This window comes from Colius striatus, chromosome 4 (assembly GCF_028858725.1).
Source record: "Colius striatus isolate bColStr4 chromosome 4, bColStr4.1.hap1, whole genome shotgun sequence".
In the NCBI taxonomy this organism is placed as follows: domain Eukaryota; kingdom Metazoa; phylum Chordata; class Aves; order Coliiformes; family Coliidae; genus Colius; species Colius striatus.
The window spans coordinates 80,846,455-80,862,501 of NC_084762.1; the positions used below are offsets into that span (position 1 = coordinate 80,846,455).

Consider the following 16,047-nt stretch of genomic DNA (forward strand, 5'->3'; position numbering starts at 1 on the left):
ACAACTTGATTTTCAAGGATTTCTACAGTCAGGCTCAATAATGGTTCATGCCAATGAGCAGAAAAAGAAGTAAAGGTACTATCAGGCCTGCATGAATGAACTAGGAGCTCTTGACTAAAATGTAAAACAGAAACATGAGAGATGGAATCAGGATCAGGACACTGAGGAGTTTAGAGACACTCTTCTGAGCATGCAGGGATATTTCTAGGAAAACCAAAGTCCATCTTTGGGTAAGACTGGCAAGCGACACAAAGGGAACAAGAAGAGTTTCAACAAGTATGTCAACAGCAAAAGGTAGATGACAGAAAACATGGAATTCAGTGCACTGAATGAGGAAGTTTGTGTGGTGCCAAAGGACACTGAAAAGGAAATTTTCAGAAAAGTGAAGGAGGCTCCTCAAGCTGAAGTTGCAAGTTGGATGCAAGTTAGCAATCTACAATTTAGGTTAAGCTAACTCACAGTTTGCTCTTTGATTTTCCACTAGCATAATAAAATAAATGTCAATATTACTTCAGTATTTAGATTAAAAAAACCAAAAATTAGTAAAACATTCACACAAAATTAACTTTTTATAAATTTCTTATATGAGAGTTATTCTACTGTTCTGAGATATTTAAAATTTAAGCAGAATGTAAGAGCACACTTTTCCATAAATGTCTATTGGAAAAGTTCAGAAGACTTTTCTTTTACAGACAATACAAGTATTTTTATCTGGATATGATGCCATGCAAGCAACTGTATATATCACAGTGTTACAAAGTTGTGTACAAATTGCTCTGTTAAATTTCCTTTCAGAGTCTTTCACCCAGTGCTTTCTTCCTTTGAAGATTCTCAATTTCTGAGCTATTTCTTGCAAATGATACAACAGAAGTAACTCTGAAATACCAGATCAATAAGTCCTGAAATATTAGGATCAATAAATTCTCATAGTTCTCATGGCTGCAATATAAAATATTGTAAATATTGTCATATTATAATGAACACTATTATATTATTTGTTGTAAACATTATAAATAACTCTTAATAGCTAATGTTTGTTATAAATCTAAGACATTTTTTACTTCAAGGCAAATATCAAAAGTTCCGCCTTTTAGTAGTCCAGCAAGGCAAGCACTACTGTGTTCAAAATAATAAGACAATAAATCAAAACTGAACACATGAAACCACTGTTGATGTAAGCAAAAATCTGTATATACATGTTCCTCAATATATGCTAAAAATTTGATCTAACTTGTAAAATGATCCCATTTTCTTTTAACCTATACTAGCTGTAATCAATGTTAGATAGTTTTTTCTATTTATATGGAAAACTATACACAAATCTGAATGTCGTTTCAGATAACACTGTAAACTTTTTACCTACCTGCTATTTTAGAAACCCTATAATTATCTGTAAGTCTGCATTGCAATTTAATTGTATTCCACCGATAACATTGAAATAACAGTATTTTCTGTGTAACGCTAGCTAGATTATGAATATACTCCTAATATATAGAATAACTCCTTACACTATGATCTGACATTGATGAGTCTAAGACTTCTTAGCATCTAGCAATTTCAGCAGTGCTTCACAGAATTGCAGAAACAATTACCAACATTCATGTTTTGAAATAAAATATCTTCCATTACTTCTTTGCATTCTTTTTACTGACATAACTCTCTGATGTACCATTCACTAACAGATATTCTTGATTGTGGCCTTATTTGAAAGTTTATACTCAAATTTTCGTAAGTGACTTGTTCTTAGAGATTGTTTTCTCTCTTTTTTACTGTGTTCTCAACACTTTTATGGTATTTAAATGCATGAAGAGGCAGATAAATAAGAAATTTGTGGTCATTTAACCTTGGAAACCATTCTGTGCAATATAGGGCCAAAAAGGTGTTAAATTCTCTAAGTAATGACAGCTCAGTGGTTTACAAACCATTTATAGCACTTGTTCCAAGTGTAAGAGCGACATTTCATTTCTTCAAACAATACAATATTAATTTCTATCTAGTGCCACATTTGACAGAACTTTCAGAAATTCTAAATGTGTACAAATTTCATCTTAAGAGGTTTTGATTAAAGAAATAAAAATATGAAGCTTCTTTGTGATAAAGAAATGGATTTTAACTACTACTTTTGAAATTTTTGCCCCTCTGTGAGACTAACTGCGTCACCTTTCAAGGGCACAACATATTTTTAATGATCTTTCAACTGGATTAACAATTGTCCTTGGAACAGGGATAAAACAAACAGCTCCCCCCTCCAAATACATCTACCATCTTCATTATGATGATTTTAATCATTTGATTTAACATTTTTTTTCCTATTCCAAATTTGAACATGAAGATGGCTTCCACACAGGGCTTTGTAAAATTAGAGAAAAAAAAATGCACCTATGTAGATAAATGACTTATGAAACATAAACAGGTTTTTATTGAGTTCCCTGATAAGATCAGGTGCAAATAGGTAGGCCTTCTAGGCCTCTCTGATCAACTAATGGAATGTGATGCAGATGGCAATATAGAACAGAATTTAGGAGGCAGAACATACTCCTGTACCAGAAAAGACAGATGTTGTCCTTTATAAACCATTCCTGAGCTGTACAGCTATTTTTTGTTTTATTACAGCTAAATAAGTCCATTACACTCAGTTCAGATAAAATGACACACCTGCAAATAGAATATAGCCATTGCTGCCAGGTGCCTAGCTCCTGAAATTAAACACAACCAGTGTCATAACTTACTTTTATTACTCTAGTTTGACTCATCTGGCATTATCAGAACTCCTAGTACTGTTGGTTTAAAGTGTACTTATAAAGTATAAAGGATTTAAATATAGTGATTCTGACAATTAAATAAATTACACAACTGTAGAACAGTCCTTTGTGAAGTTCAAGTGAATTAATGAGCTTCATTGATTTCTCACATAGTCTAAGATCAAACATGACATAAACAGTCTTATATACAAAATAGCTCTACTGATTATAACATAATGGCAGTGGACCCACAACATTGCTTCATATGTACCATTAGGTAGTTGCTTGGGGAATTCATTCAGAAAATCTCATAAAAACAGAATGTCTACTTGTCATACAAGCAAAACATTCAGGGGAAACAAGTTTTAACATCTAATATCAGCCATTTCTTTGAAGTGGCTGCAGTTCACCAAGTGCAGCAGCTAGACTATAGAGATAAATCTTATTAGTTAAAAATTACATGGTCTATATGTGCTTTTGTTGGTATTTTTTTTCAAAGCAAAGATTGAATCTTAGACTTACCTTATTAGTATTGATAGCTGTGATGACCCACACACATTGAGCATTGCTGTCATACTGAAATGGAAAATTGGGTGATGTGAAAGTGCCTCCAGGTCCCTGAAGATTGGATCCACAAGTCTTCACTGCAAAAATAAAGTTAATTAATTTAATTTACATACAAAATATATATCTGATTCATAATCCAAGTTTAACTTATATTAATCAAGATGTGAAGGATTAAAATATTGTTGATCAAAAATAGAATCACTTCATACATGATAAATGAATATTCATGTTTAGTTATTCTAATGAAGTAATATACTTTCTCTTGCGTGCAAGCTTATAGTATTTTTTTTTAAATTATGTGCTGTAAAAATAGCAACTACAATAAGAGAAATTGCTCTGTTATTTTAAAAACATGTTAAAAAGTAACCTAATGGCATTACTTTCACTAATGTCTTGAAACACAAGAGTTTAGGTAGAGCAACATAAAGATAACTTTTATCACCAAATATTTTTCATGGTGAATGACATGTCAGCAGTTTTTCTGCTGTAACCACTGTCCAATCCATTGAATCAATGGCTGAAGCACTGAAAACTTCAAAGAAATCTTATAAAATTAGACTTACAGAAAATAATGCATCCATTTTTAAAGACTACAAAGAGAATTTAGTTACAAATTGAAATCTGTATGGTTGTTTACAGTAGCCTATCTTAAATTTTTAAAAAAGGAATGCCCATACTTACTGTAGGTTGTGGCTCACATTACAAATAGCAGAAAAGACATAAACAATGTCCTTTCTGCATGCAAATGACATTTTAAAGTCACTAAATGCTTAATCTGCTGAAGTAAACAAAAGTTTTGTTGTTCCTTGATATTTGGATCTTTGCTGAATGCACTATTAGTTAACTTTTCCTGTATGAAGCTGTAGAAGTGACAAGCAACCTCAGCTAAACCTGAGGTTATGCTATTCCTCCAGTGGTTATTATGACACTACAAACAAATTGTAGAACCTAAAGAATTATTGCTTCCTCTGTATTGTGACAGACATCTTGCTGAATTGGATACAAAATGGACACTAAGATGTAAAATTTCCATATGGTTGTGTCGTGCTTTCAGAAAGCATGTTTATTTGATCACTACTGAACATAGTAAGATTCAGCTGCTGCTGGATGAAGACTTCTTCCTTCTCTGCCATTAGCACCTGGAAAGAATGCCACTGTTTCCACCTAACCTGCACCAGTTTTACCCCTGTGGTGAACAGTCTATTCAAAGCCACACCAGAAGGCTGAAAACAAAGAGAGAGAAGAGAGAGATGACAAGAAGGCTCCTCATTTGTGATCAGTAGCTGAAGCCATTAAGGTCATGAGTGAGACTAATATCCTTTCATCAAGGATTTTAACTGTATGACTCTTGCAGCTCATATCTGTGTGTGGGAGGAAAGTCAGGAGGAAGAAATCATGAGCGTTTTAGACACAATCTACTGCTTGATTTGAAATGAACCATTGTTTTTGGCAGAACTGGGACGTAAAACACACCTCCTTTGTGTGTATGCTGTCTTAAAGCTGAGTTGTGTTTGCTGTCTTTTCTCAGGATAGTGAAGCTCTCAAAGGGAAGCCATATCATTCTGTTAGTGGAAGGGTCCTTATAAAAACTAAGTCTTTTACTCCTAATTTCTATTATAAATACTTATTTGAAATATTCCTGACAGACATTTGCTTTCAATACCATAGTCCAAAATTTGGTTTGTAAAGTCTGGTTAAGTAGAAAAGGAGCGATTAAAATATGAATCTTCATTCATTTGAAAATACAAATACAAGAAACTGCAAAGATGAAGCTATTAACTATACTTATTTACAGTATAGGAAGGCTTCTGACATAGCAAAATAAAACACTGAAAAATTATAAGCTAATATTGAATTTCTTTGGGCTTAAAGGAACAAAAATTCACACTTTTAGGATTTCAATGGCTATATGTGATTAATCTCACTGCGTTTGTCAAGTAGTTGATGGACAAAACACATCTGTTTCTTGGTGAATATCATAGTACTTTCTTTACAGCAATAACTGTAGTGAAAGAAATGTTCTACTACAATATGACAATGTAATATTCTAATATAATAGTAGTTTATATATTAATAGCTATAATCAATAATTTGCCAACAAAACAGAATAAAACAAAATCTTATGTGATTTCTTTAGCTAGTCATTTTTTCGTTTGCCTCTGAATCTCAGTACTGCATTTTGTCTTTCAACATCCTCATTTTTGCTTTATCTCGTTACCTGTGGCCTTTATCTCAATAAATATCACAGATTCTCTGACTCTAATTTTGTGTGAATCATATGAAAATTTGTTCTTAATTGCTGCCATATTTAAAGTGCTGTAGGATATAGGCAGTGAAGTATACATGTGTAAAACTAAGATGAAATTTTGTTTAGCTTTTACTGATTATTTGAATAATCAATTCAGAGATAAGTGACCTAAATGTATTTGTTTTTTAATTTAAAATTATTATTATTTCCTACATCTTTTTTTTAAGACAGTCTTTTGTCTTAATTCAAGTAGTTGCTCACAATACATTTCACCTAAGTGTGCACTGCTGTTCATGGCTACATGCTGATTTTTAAAACACTGCAAAGAGTAATTATAGTAGATGACAGAAAATTGTTTCCACTGGATTTTGGAAGTACTCCCTCAGGCAACTAATTTACACAGTTCTTCATATGAGTAAGTCCATTTAATGTAAAAAGAATTTACAGAAAAGCTGAAGATGGAAAAGTTGTTAAATAAAATCCAATGGTGGGTTAAGATCACATAACATCTTTTCCCAGACATCTTGAATCTATCCCTCCTTATTTTAAGGTTTTGAAAACCCTACTGTATAGTCCTGATATTGGTTAGTTTTTACCTGCGGCAGTGATTGTCTATCTGTTTCCAAATATACTAAAGAAGAGAAATTCCAGAGGTATTCAGATCATTCAGATTCTTTCACCATTAGTAGATCCTTCTAAGTAAAGAAGCCTCTTTGAACATAGACATGTTTGCTGCTTCAGTCTGTCAAAATGAATTGGTTACTACTTCAAGTCAAGACTGGAAATACAAGATAGCTTCAAATCATTACTTGAAATCTGAGCTGCTTTATTTCAAAGAAATGTAAATATTAAAAGTTTGAATATCAGAAAATTAATCATTATTATCATTAGGAAACAGATTAGTTCCTTTTCAGCTTACTCTTGTGTCTTCAGAGGTTTTTATTTGGGCTTTGGTTCATTATTATTCAGCAAGAATTTGCTTTCTTTTTTGGAACTGATGTAAAGGTATGAATTAGATTACTGTTCCTATGCAGATAATTCATGTGTGTAAAGATGAGTTGTGATTGTGCATCTGAATATTTTATACAGCATTTGGAAATACATAAGCATAAAGTCACAGATTCTAGTATCTTCAAAAACAAACATTAAATTTATACTAACAACTTATAGTGACAGATGCAGATTGAAACCACTCAATTACTTCACTAACTCAATGATAGTAGTAGCAGTTCAGTAAAATCTCACCTTTAAAATTAAATTAAAATTAAATAGGTATTTTACCACACCTCTCCAGAAGTAAATCATTAAACACCAATCATTATAATCTACCATTCAGATTTAATAATGTTTTTATATTTCTAAGCCACTATGTTTATTTGAAGAGAAAGTTTTAAGTTTTTTCACAGTACCAGATCTGACTTAAGATGTTTTGTAAACACAGAAAAAAGATCGTTAATTCCCATTTCACTACTCCAATCTCAATCTGCTCTTTAGAAAATAAGTTTTTTAATTATCTTCAGATATTTACAGGGATTTTATATTTGAGATTACTAAGAAGAAAAGAACATGAATCACAAAAACTCAAAGAATCTTAACAGTTGGAAAGGACCTTGAAAGATCATCTAGTTCAATCCCCTGCCAGAGTAGGACCACCTAGAGTAGGTCACACAGGAACTTGTCCAGGTGGGTTTTGAATGTCTCAAGAGAAGGAGACATTCTGGGCAGTCTGTTCCAGTGCTCCCTCACCCTCACAGGGAAGAAACTAAATTTTTCCTTATGTTTCTTTGGAACCCTTTATTTTCCAGCTTGTACCCATTGTCCCTTGTCCTATTCTTAGACATCACTGAGAACAGTCTGGCTCCACCCACCTGACACCCATCCTTTACATATTTGTAAACATTAATGAGGTCAATCTCTCAATCTCCTCTTATCCTCCAAGCGAAAGCACCCCAGCTCCATCAGCCTTTTATCATAAGGGAGATGATCCACTCCCTTCAACATCTTGGTGGCCCTGTGCTGAACTCTCTCCAGCACTGCCCTGTCCTTCTGGAACTGAGGGGCCCAGGACTAGACACAATATCCCAGATGTGGTCTCACGAGGGCAGAGTAGAGGGGGAAGAGAACCTCTCTTGACCTACTGCCCACATCCCTTCTAATACACCCCAGGATGCCATTGGCCTGTTGACCATGAGGGCACATTGCTGGCTCATGCTCGTCCTGCTGTCCACCAGCACCCCCAGGTCCCTTTCCCCTACACTACTATCTAAGAGTTCATTCCTCTGTCTGTACTGGTACATAGGGTTATTTTTTCCCAGATGCAAGACTCTAATTTCATTAGATTTCTCCCCATGCAACTCTCCAGACTGTCCAAGTCTTATTGAATGGCAGCACAGTCTTCTGATGTGTCAGCCACTTCCCCCAGATTAGTATCATCAGCAAACTTGCTGACAGTGCCCTCTCTTCCCTCATCAAGTTCATTAATGAATATATAGAATAGTATCAGTCCCAACACTGACCCCTGAGGGACTCCGCTAGATACAGGCCTCCAACTGGACCTTGTCCCATTGATCACAACTCTCTGCCTTCTTCCATTCAAGTAGTCAACATCCACCTCACTACCTGATCATCCAGCCCACACTGTCTCAGTTTTTCTGTGAGGATGCTGTGGAAGATAGTGTCTAATGCTTTACTGAGATCAAGATAAACCACATCCACTGCACTACCACAATCTATCCATCTGGTTACATCTTCATAAAAGGCTATCAAAGGTTGGTCAAACATGACTTTCTTTTGATAAAACAATGTTGACTACTCCAAATGACCCTCTTGTCCTTCAAATGCCTGGAGACAGCACTCAGAATAAGTCGTTCCATCATCTTTCCAGGGATGGAGGTGAAGCTGACTGATCTGTAGTTACCCAGCTACCCTTTCTTATGCCTTTTGAAGACTGGAGTGACATTTGTTTTCCTCCAGTCCTCAGGCATCTCTCCTGTTCTGCATGACTTACTGAAGATGATGGAGAGTGGTTTAGGAATGACTTCTGCCAGCTCCCTCAGTCCCCGTGGGTGCATCTCATTGAGGCCCATGGATTTATGTACATCCAGGCTGCTCAACTGATCCTTAACTCAGTCCTCATCAACCAAACAAAACTCCTCCTTTAACCTGACTCCCTCTGGAGTCTGGGGCTCCTGACAACAGTCTCCAGCAGCACAGAAAGAAGGAATTCACTAACTCTACCTCCTCTGTATCCTTTGTCACCAGGGCACCTGACTCATTTAATGATGGGCCTACGTTGCCTCTAGCATTAGTTTTATCTGCAATGTATTTGAAGAAGCCTTTCTTGTTGCCCTTGACCTTCCTTGCAATGCACAACTCCAACAAGGCTTTAGCTTTCCTAATTGCCTCCCTACATCCTCTGACAACAGTCTTGTATTCATCCCAAGTGACTATCCCTTCCTTCCATGATCTATAAACTTTCTTCTTCCACTTGAGTTTGCCCAACAGTTAAGCAGATAAGTTTTTATAAAAATAAAACTAACAGACATTGGGTTAGAAATCTGAGATATCACCTCAGAGATATAGTTATGACAATCAGATTTTTTTTGCAAAGTAGAAGGAAAAGATTTTTGAAGAAGAAAAGATATATTTAATGATTTTGTACTCTTCCCAAGAAATTCCAAATAAATTTAGACAAATTTTCTCCTTTCCAAAAAAGTTCAGTACAGCAGAATCTTTCATTTTTAATTTGGAAAAGCAGCTATTACTGTTAATGTTGCTACAGACAAAACAACTTCTAACTTTCTCATTGAATTATAACTGTAAGTATTCAAATTCCTTTAACTACAGTACCCTGTTTGATGATGTTCTACATTTCATCTTAGAAAAATTCTACCCTGGTCACTGGAGTGTATGTCATTCTGTACAAGGAATTCCTCCTTTATGTGTAAAAACAAATTCATGTTTGTTACTTTAACTATGGAAGTGAGCAGTCAGCTGTACATATAATATATTTTTCCAATACGGGAGACACTGTCAGCTGGGTATCATGACTATGTAGATTTTCAGAGTAACATCTTTCAGCTCTCGCTTCCCCTGTACTCTCAACTAACCAGTTTTCAGATGCTCCAAGTCCTTTGTTCTTTGTTTTATATTTTCTCTAGACAATACTCTAATTATTTTTTTCTTAAGTTCTTAGTTTTTATTATTAATGTATATATTTTCATTAATACAGAATCTGTCACAATATGCTGGATTTTCATCTTATTTAGGAAAACTGGAATACGTTTAATTATAAGCCTGTGATTTTTTTACATAAGTTTTTTACTGTCTCTTTAGATAATGCATTGGAAACTAGAATAATTAATAAGCAGGTCTGAAATAGATGATGATAAGACCTGAATCTTCACATAGGAGAATGTACATACCGGTAAAGTGATATACATTACTAGGCATATCATTGTAAATAGCCACTAGAAAACAGAATTTTATTATTTTTACAAGCCCAACAGAGCAATGAGAAAAATATCATATTGCCTTTATGAAGAGTTGCAGTTAATGTATATTCTAGATATTTCTAATTTATAATAAGACAACCAAAGCACATTAGAGTATAAAAGTTTGGCTTATACTTAAAGATTTCTAAATCATTTTTAAAGACTAATTATTTTACTTTCATAATATCTCTCTGAGGTGGAAAATAATGTAACTTTTGCAGAAGGAATTTCTCTACTTAATTGCCTCTTTTCAGTTGATCTAAATTTTAGTTGAGTAGCTTAAACCTTGTTTATTCTTTACTTACTGTAATTCAATGATAAGCTCAGAATTCCTAATTCCAGACTCTCACGTTATGACATTCATCTTCTGGCATTGTTTGGGAATTTCTATGTCTGTTTAAATAATCTCTTGATTCATGGTAAGTATACACATTAAGTATCAGGTACCTATCCTAACACCCAAATCAATCTAGATTATTTCCTACAATATGTCACTTGTTTTTTGCATAGACTAGATAAAGTATTTAAAGTTAGTTATTTTGCCTTTGCTTCAAGGAGAAAATCTCCTTCCATCACAGACATAACTTTGTCATAACCAGGTATACCATAGTAGGATATAGTTCCTGGAATAACTTGTTAAACTACTTTCAAGAACATAAAAAAATCAATGGCCAGCAGGGAAAAAAAAAATTCTTGTCATTTACCACATCAAGTAATAAATTTTAATTTTAATTGTTTCCATTAAATTTTACAGAATTGAGAGTGTCTTGTGTGAAGGAAATCTCACAAACTCTATGGAAAATCCAGATTATGAATTCAGAATTTTTAAATTCTATCCTGTTTGTTATTTCCTGTGGCGTTATTTTTTCAATTATATTCTTCTTCCTAAAATAAAATAATTTAGGTACACACCAGTTGTGTCAGTTGCATGTGTCACTTTATTGTGTACATGTGGAACAGCGAACCTTTTTGAAAGTCATATGTCCATGTGAGAACCAAACTTACTTTCTAACTTTGAAATAACCTTCTTGTATCTACATTTATTTTCTCTCTCTGCAATAGTTACTCATGTTTTCAATGGTGATAAAAATAATTTCTTATTTCTAATAAGAATATAAAAATTTCTTTGCTTTATGGGTCATCCTTGAGTCCTAAGAAGCACTGACATTCCATCTTCAAATTAAAAACCAGATAAACACACACTCAATACAGTCTATTTAAACATGTGTTAATTTTTCTACTCAATATTGGATACTGAATTATAAAAGGTTTATGTGGACATCATCTAAGAATATAATATACAGCCAGAGCTCCTGATTATAAAGATATGTAGAAGATTCCTGAAATGTGTTAACATTAACTATGTTGCTGTGTCTTAATAGTTTTTATGTGGCCCTTTTCAGATCTTATATGCATGTGTAAAGAATTTTAACAACTCAATTCTCATTTTTCTCATTGCACAGCTATGTAAAGGGAAGTTGGGTATATAAACCAGGCCTCATAGATAATAAGTAGATAAGTCCGTGTTGTTTAGAAAAATCCTTTTTCCATTTTGGCTGCAGAAATCATTAAACTTAATTGGATATATTTTTAATGTTTTACTACTATAGAACATATATTCTCACTGGCACATCAGTTTTTATTTTGATAACTATATGTTTACAAAAATATTACAAAATCATTGTTTGTTTAGGAAAACTGCAACTCTTCTCTACTTCTGTATTGCAGTACTGCTTACTTAATTTGAGGATTGTTCCTGAAAGTTAATGTAGGACTGCAGATACTAATGTTGATTTCATGTGAACTATACCTATGACTTCAGTAGTCAAGCAGAATAAACAGTAAAGAAAAAAGCATAAGGGGAAAAATTGTTTAAATGAGGAAAACATTTTAATTGTGAAGAGGCCAAAATTGTCTAAGTAACTTGTTATTGTCAAAAAGATGAAAATCAATTACTTTGAAAACTTAGTATGAAATTATCTAAGTTGTAGCCTTTACCAAGACATAGAAAACAGCAAGCACAATCAATATTTTCTTTTTACTTGGTCAGGCCTGGGGAGAAGCCTTGGTGTCAAAACAGAGAGCAAAACAAATCATCTTATTTTTTCTGAGGAACTTTACTGAGGATGAAAGATGCTGTAGCAAAGTTTTCCCTATGTTAATAATCTTTTGGGAATGGTAAAAGAAGAGTTAATGTCAGAGAATGTCTCAATTTTTCTGTTCCTTCCTATTTCCTCTGTCAGATAACCAGTTTTACTTTATTGTAATGAAAACAATTTATCAACCCAGATTGACCTTCTGGAAGGTGTGTATTCCAACAAACCTTAGGAAGCCTTGTTAGTTCTCCCTCAACTTAAGAGCTGCATTCTGTAATTGCCTGGGCTTCTTAACAGTGTGCCAGTGTGTACAGTCTGAGAAGCAAGCAAGACCAAGACTCCATGCTTATTCAAACAGTTATGATGCCATTAGAATTATAGATAGCTCACATGGCTAGAGTACTTCAACAGATTTTTACAAGCTATCCAGGAAATGCAGAAAAGGAAGGAGTGGTTGGCCTCTATGTAAGAGAGAGGGTTGAATGCATGGAGTTTATCGAAGAAAAGAGGACAGTTCTCTAGAGAGCTTTTATTTCAAAATCAGTGATATATCTGTTATAGGAGATCTCATATTAGATGTCATTTGATCAGGACCAAGGATTCCCCGAATAAGTCACAGAAGCCTAGTTCCTAGGAGACTAGGAAAGCAATGCTGTGGTACAAAAGCAATCTGGGAGATTTCTGTAGTGAACTTTAGGCAACTTCCTGAGACAATTGCAGAATGTAAAACAGGAATATTGCCTTTTTAGAATTACTCTAAAAAAAAAAAAAAACCAAACCAAAAAAACCCAAGAAAAGGGTTTTTTAAGTCATGACCCTCCAAAGTTGGCCTTTGCTGCAACATAGTGTTTAAGACTGTAAGGGGTGTGAAAATGATGAAGACTGGACTTTAGAAATCGAGTCTGACTGGGCCAACCTGGTTGACTCCTTCAATGAAAAAACACCCAGTGGATGAGAGGAGAGCTATAGACATCATTTATATTGTATTTAAGGAGATTTCTGACAGTGCCCTTCAACATATTCTTCATAAACTCACAAGGCATTTTTGAGACAGATAGACTACGAAATATTTGGAAAATTAATCATACTGCAGAGTTCAATAGGTGGTAGTTAAAATCTCAAAATCAATCATTGATCAGTAATGGGTCTGATAGTATTCAATATCTTTAAAAACAATTTGAATGATGGAATTGAACATACACTCACCAGTTTTGCAGAGTGAGGAGAGGTAGTTGCATGAGAAGAGACAACTACTATAGAGATCTCAGTGGGCTGGAAGACTGGGCCAACAAGAATTATATGAGTTTTAGCAGCAATAAATGTAAAGTACTACACATGGGATAAAACTAGCCGCAGCAGCAGTGCAGAAGAAGGCCAACTGTCTGGGCATCAGTGCAGATGAAAGGCATCTTGGGGTCTTGGTGGAAAGGAAGCTTAACAAAACCCAGTAATGTCCTTTGGTAGCAAAACAGACAAATTATTTTGGGGTGTGTCAGTTAGAACAGAGCCAGCAGATGAAAGGGTGTGATTATTCAACACTACTTGGTATTTGTTGGGCTACATACATAATACTGTCTATATGTATATGGTTACTCCAGGTTAAGAGAGACAGTGAAAAATTTGAAAGGATCCAGGAGACTGGAGAATTTGACAGAAGAGCTAAAAATGAAGGAACTGTGTTTGTTTGACCTAAAGATCAGAATCCTTAAGGAGGAATTTAATCACAGTCCTTTTCTATTTAAAAGACAGATGTACAAAACATAGAGACACTCTTTTCACAGAGATACATAGAGATAGAATAAAAAGTAACAGGCACAAGTTTCTTCAAGAGAAATTCCATCTGCCTGTAAAAAAAAAAAAAATCCTTCCTCTTATAACTATCAGAGTTGGAACAGGCTGCTGAAAGGAGTGGTAGAATCTCCCTCACAGAAAGTAGAGAAGAGAGGTATGCATTACTCAAGCCCTACTTGCAACAGCAGATCAAATGATCTGTTGATGTCATTTCCAGCCTAGACTTCTCTGACTCTACATTAGTACCTAAATGTAAAAAGAAAATAATAATTCAATGAGATTTTGCATAAGTTTGACCTGGGTCAGGTTCATTCAGTATTTTTATTAACATCTTGGACTGGAGAATGAAGTGCATACTTATTAAATCTGCTTTTAACAAAGAATTGGGAAGGACTGTGAATATATTAGCAAACATAACTAGAATTAAAAATGATAAATTGAAGAAATGACATTAAAATAGAACACAATTCAGTAGAGAAAAGTATAGAACAAAGCACAAAAGAGAAATAATAAATTCATAAATACAATATAAGGAACAATTCATTCTGCTGGAAGCCTTCAGGGGTTATAGTAGCTCAGAAACATAGCCAGAGTAAGTGAAAATGTAAGAAACTATTCCTCCTCTCCACTGAACATTGGGAAAGCCCTTTGTTAAATACTAAGCCCATTTTTAGAAACTGTATTTTAAGAAAGGCTCATTGGGAAAATGATGAAAAAGGCTAGAGGCCTATAAATATGACCCTTGAGGAAGGACTGACTGAACTGCTGTTGGCTGGTTTAAAGAAGAGCAGATATTCTTGAAGTATACCATAAGCTATTGAAAAGACAAATTAAATAACTTGTTTTTTATATAGAAGTACCTATTTAAATATGTTAAATACTGCAACAAGAGTTCATATTTGAATTAGAAAAATTCATCTGCTTGCAAGGCTAATGAAGGACTGATGTGCCTGAGTAGGCTCTAAAAGCACTTTCCTTGAAAATAACATTAGGTAAACATCTTGTGGGAATAAACAGAGCTGGAATAAGGAAGTAATGCTGACCTGTTAGCACCACTTTCAGCCCTATTCATCAATGATGTATTACTTGTAAACATAGGTATGTGTATACATATATATACATACATCATTAGTCAGCATCACATTAAAAAGGCTCAGATACATGTCTGCATTTCAGAGAGAAATGAGGAAAAGATTAATTTCTTTAAAATCTACTATAGGCAAGTAAACTCATTCATAAAGGCAAGATCTAAAATTTATAACGTACATTCTATTTGCATAACTGTGTCTATCAAACTGATCCTTATAGTCTATCCAATGAAAGTTACTGAGCCCGTTCATGATTCAAAATCACTTCAGTGAAATAAAATGACCAAAATAGCAATATGAAATAAAAAAAATGTTCTAACTTTTTCAGAACCTAATTCAAATCCATAATATCATTTGTTTCTTTTTCTACAAATAATCCAAGTTGTGTTGTAGTCTATTAATTGGATGATCATGATTTAAACCATACATTTTGTCTATTCTTTAGTTTTCTCAGATACAAAGAATTATTTTAAAACCCACTTTTTTTTTTTTTTTTTTCCCTACAGATTAGATGAACTATTCCAACTTGCAGAACTTGTTGCTGACTTGCCAGCAGACTCATAAAGGGCAGCTTTCATAAATGTTTCACAGGGTCTGAGAAACAAGCAAGCAGAAAACAGGAGTGGTGAGCCTGAAAATAAAAAGGCTAATCGACCAACTGTGAATAGATCTGTTTCCTTCCCTGAAAAGTAAATGAGAGGAAGAGATTTATCAACTGGCAAATAGTTTCACAAAGCAGATAATTGTCTTTGCTTAAGCCAGTTGGCTTTGTAATAATGACATTGCCCTGCAGGGGAATACTGAATCCAGTGGCAGATAAACCAGGGTCTAAATCTTGAAGTATTTAAACTTTCTTGAATGAAGTTCCAGAGAAGATAGTGTAAGCAGTGTTATTATAGCCACATGTATTAAGCACTTCTTAGAATATAAAACTAACTAAAAACTGCATACTTTTTCATCTTTTACATAAGAAAATTCAACTGTAATTCAATGTACAATAAACATATGGTCAAAGATTCTCAT

General features: G+C 34.1%; 1 protein-coding gene across 3 annotated transcripts in view; it reads right to left on the reverse strand.

Annotated features, from left to right (window-relative positions):
- The window catches only part of CSMD3 (CUB and Sushi multiple domains 3), a 611,954-nt gene that overhangs the window by 322,905 nt on the left and 273,002 nt on the right, over positions 1–16,047 (reverse strand). For all 3 annotated transcript variants that reach the window (XM_061994596.1, XM_061994595.1, XM_061994594.1), the window contains one exon: positions 3,264–3,385. In XM_061994596.1, coding sequence (XP_061850580.1) covers positions 3,264–3,385 — 122 coding nt within the window. The remainder of the gene's footprint in view (positions 1–3,263; positions 3,386–16,047) is intronic.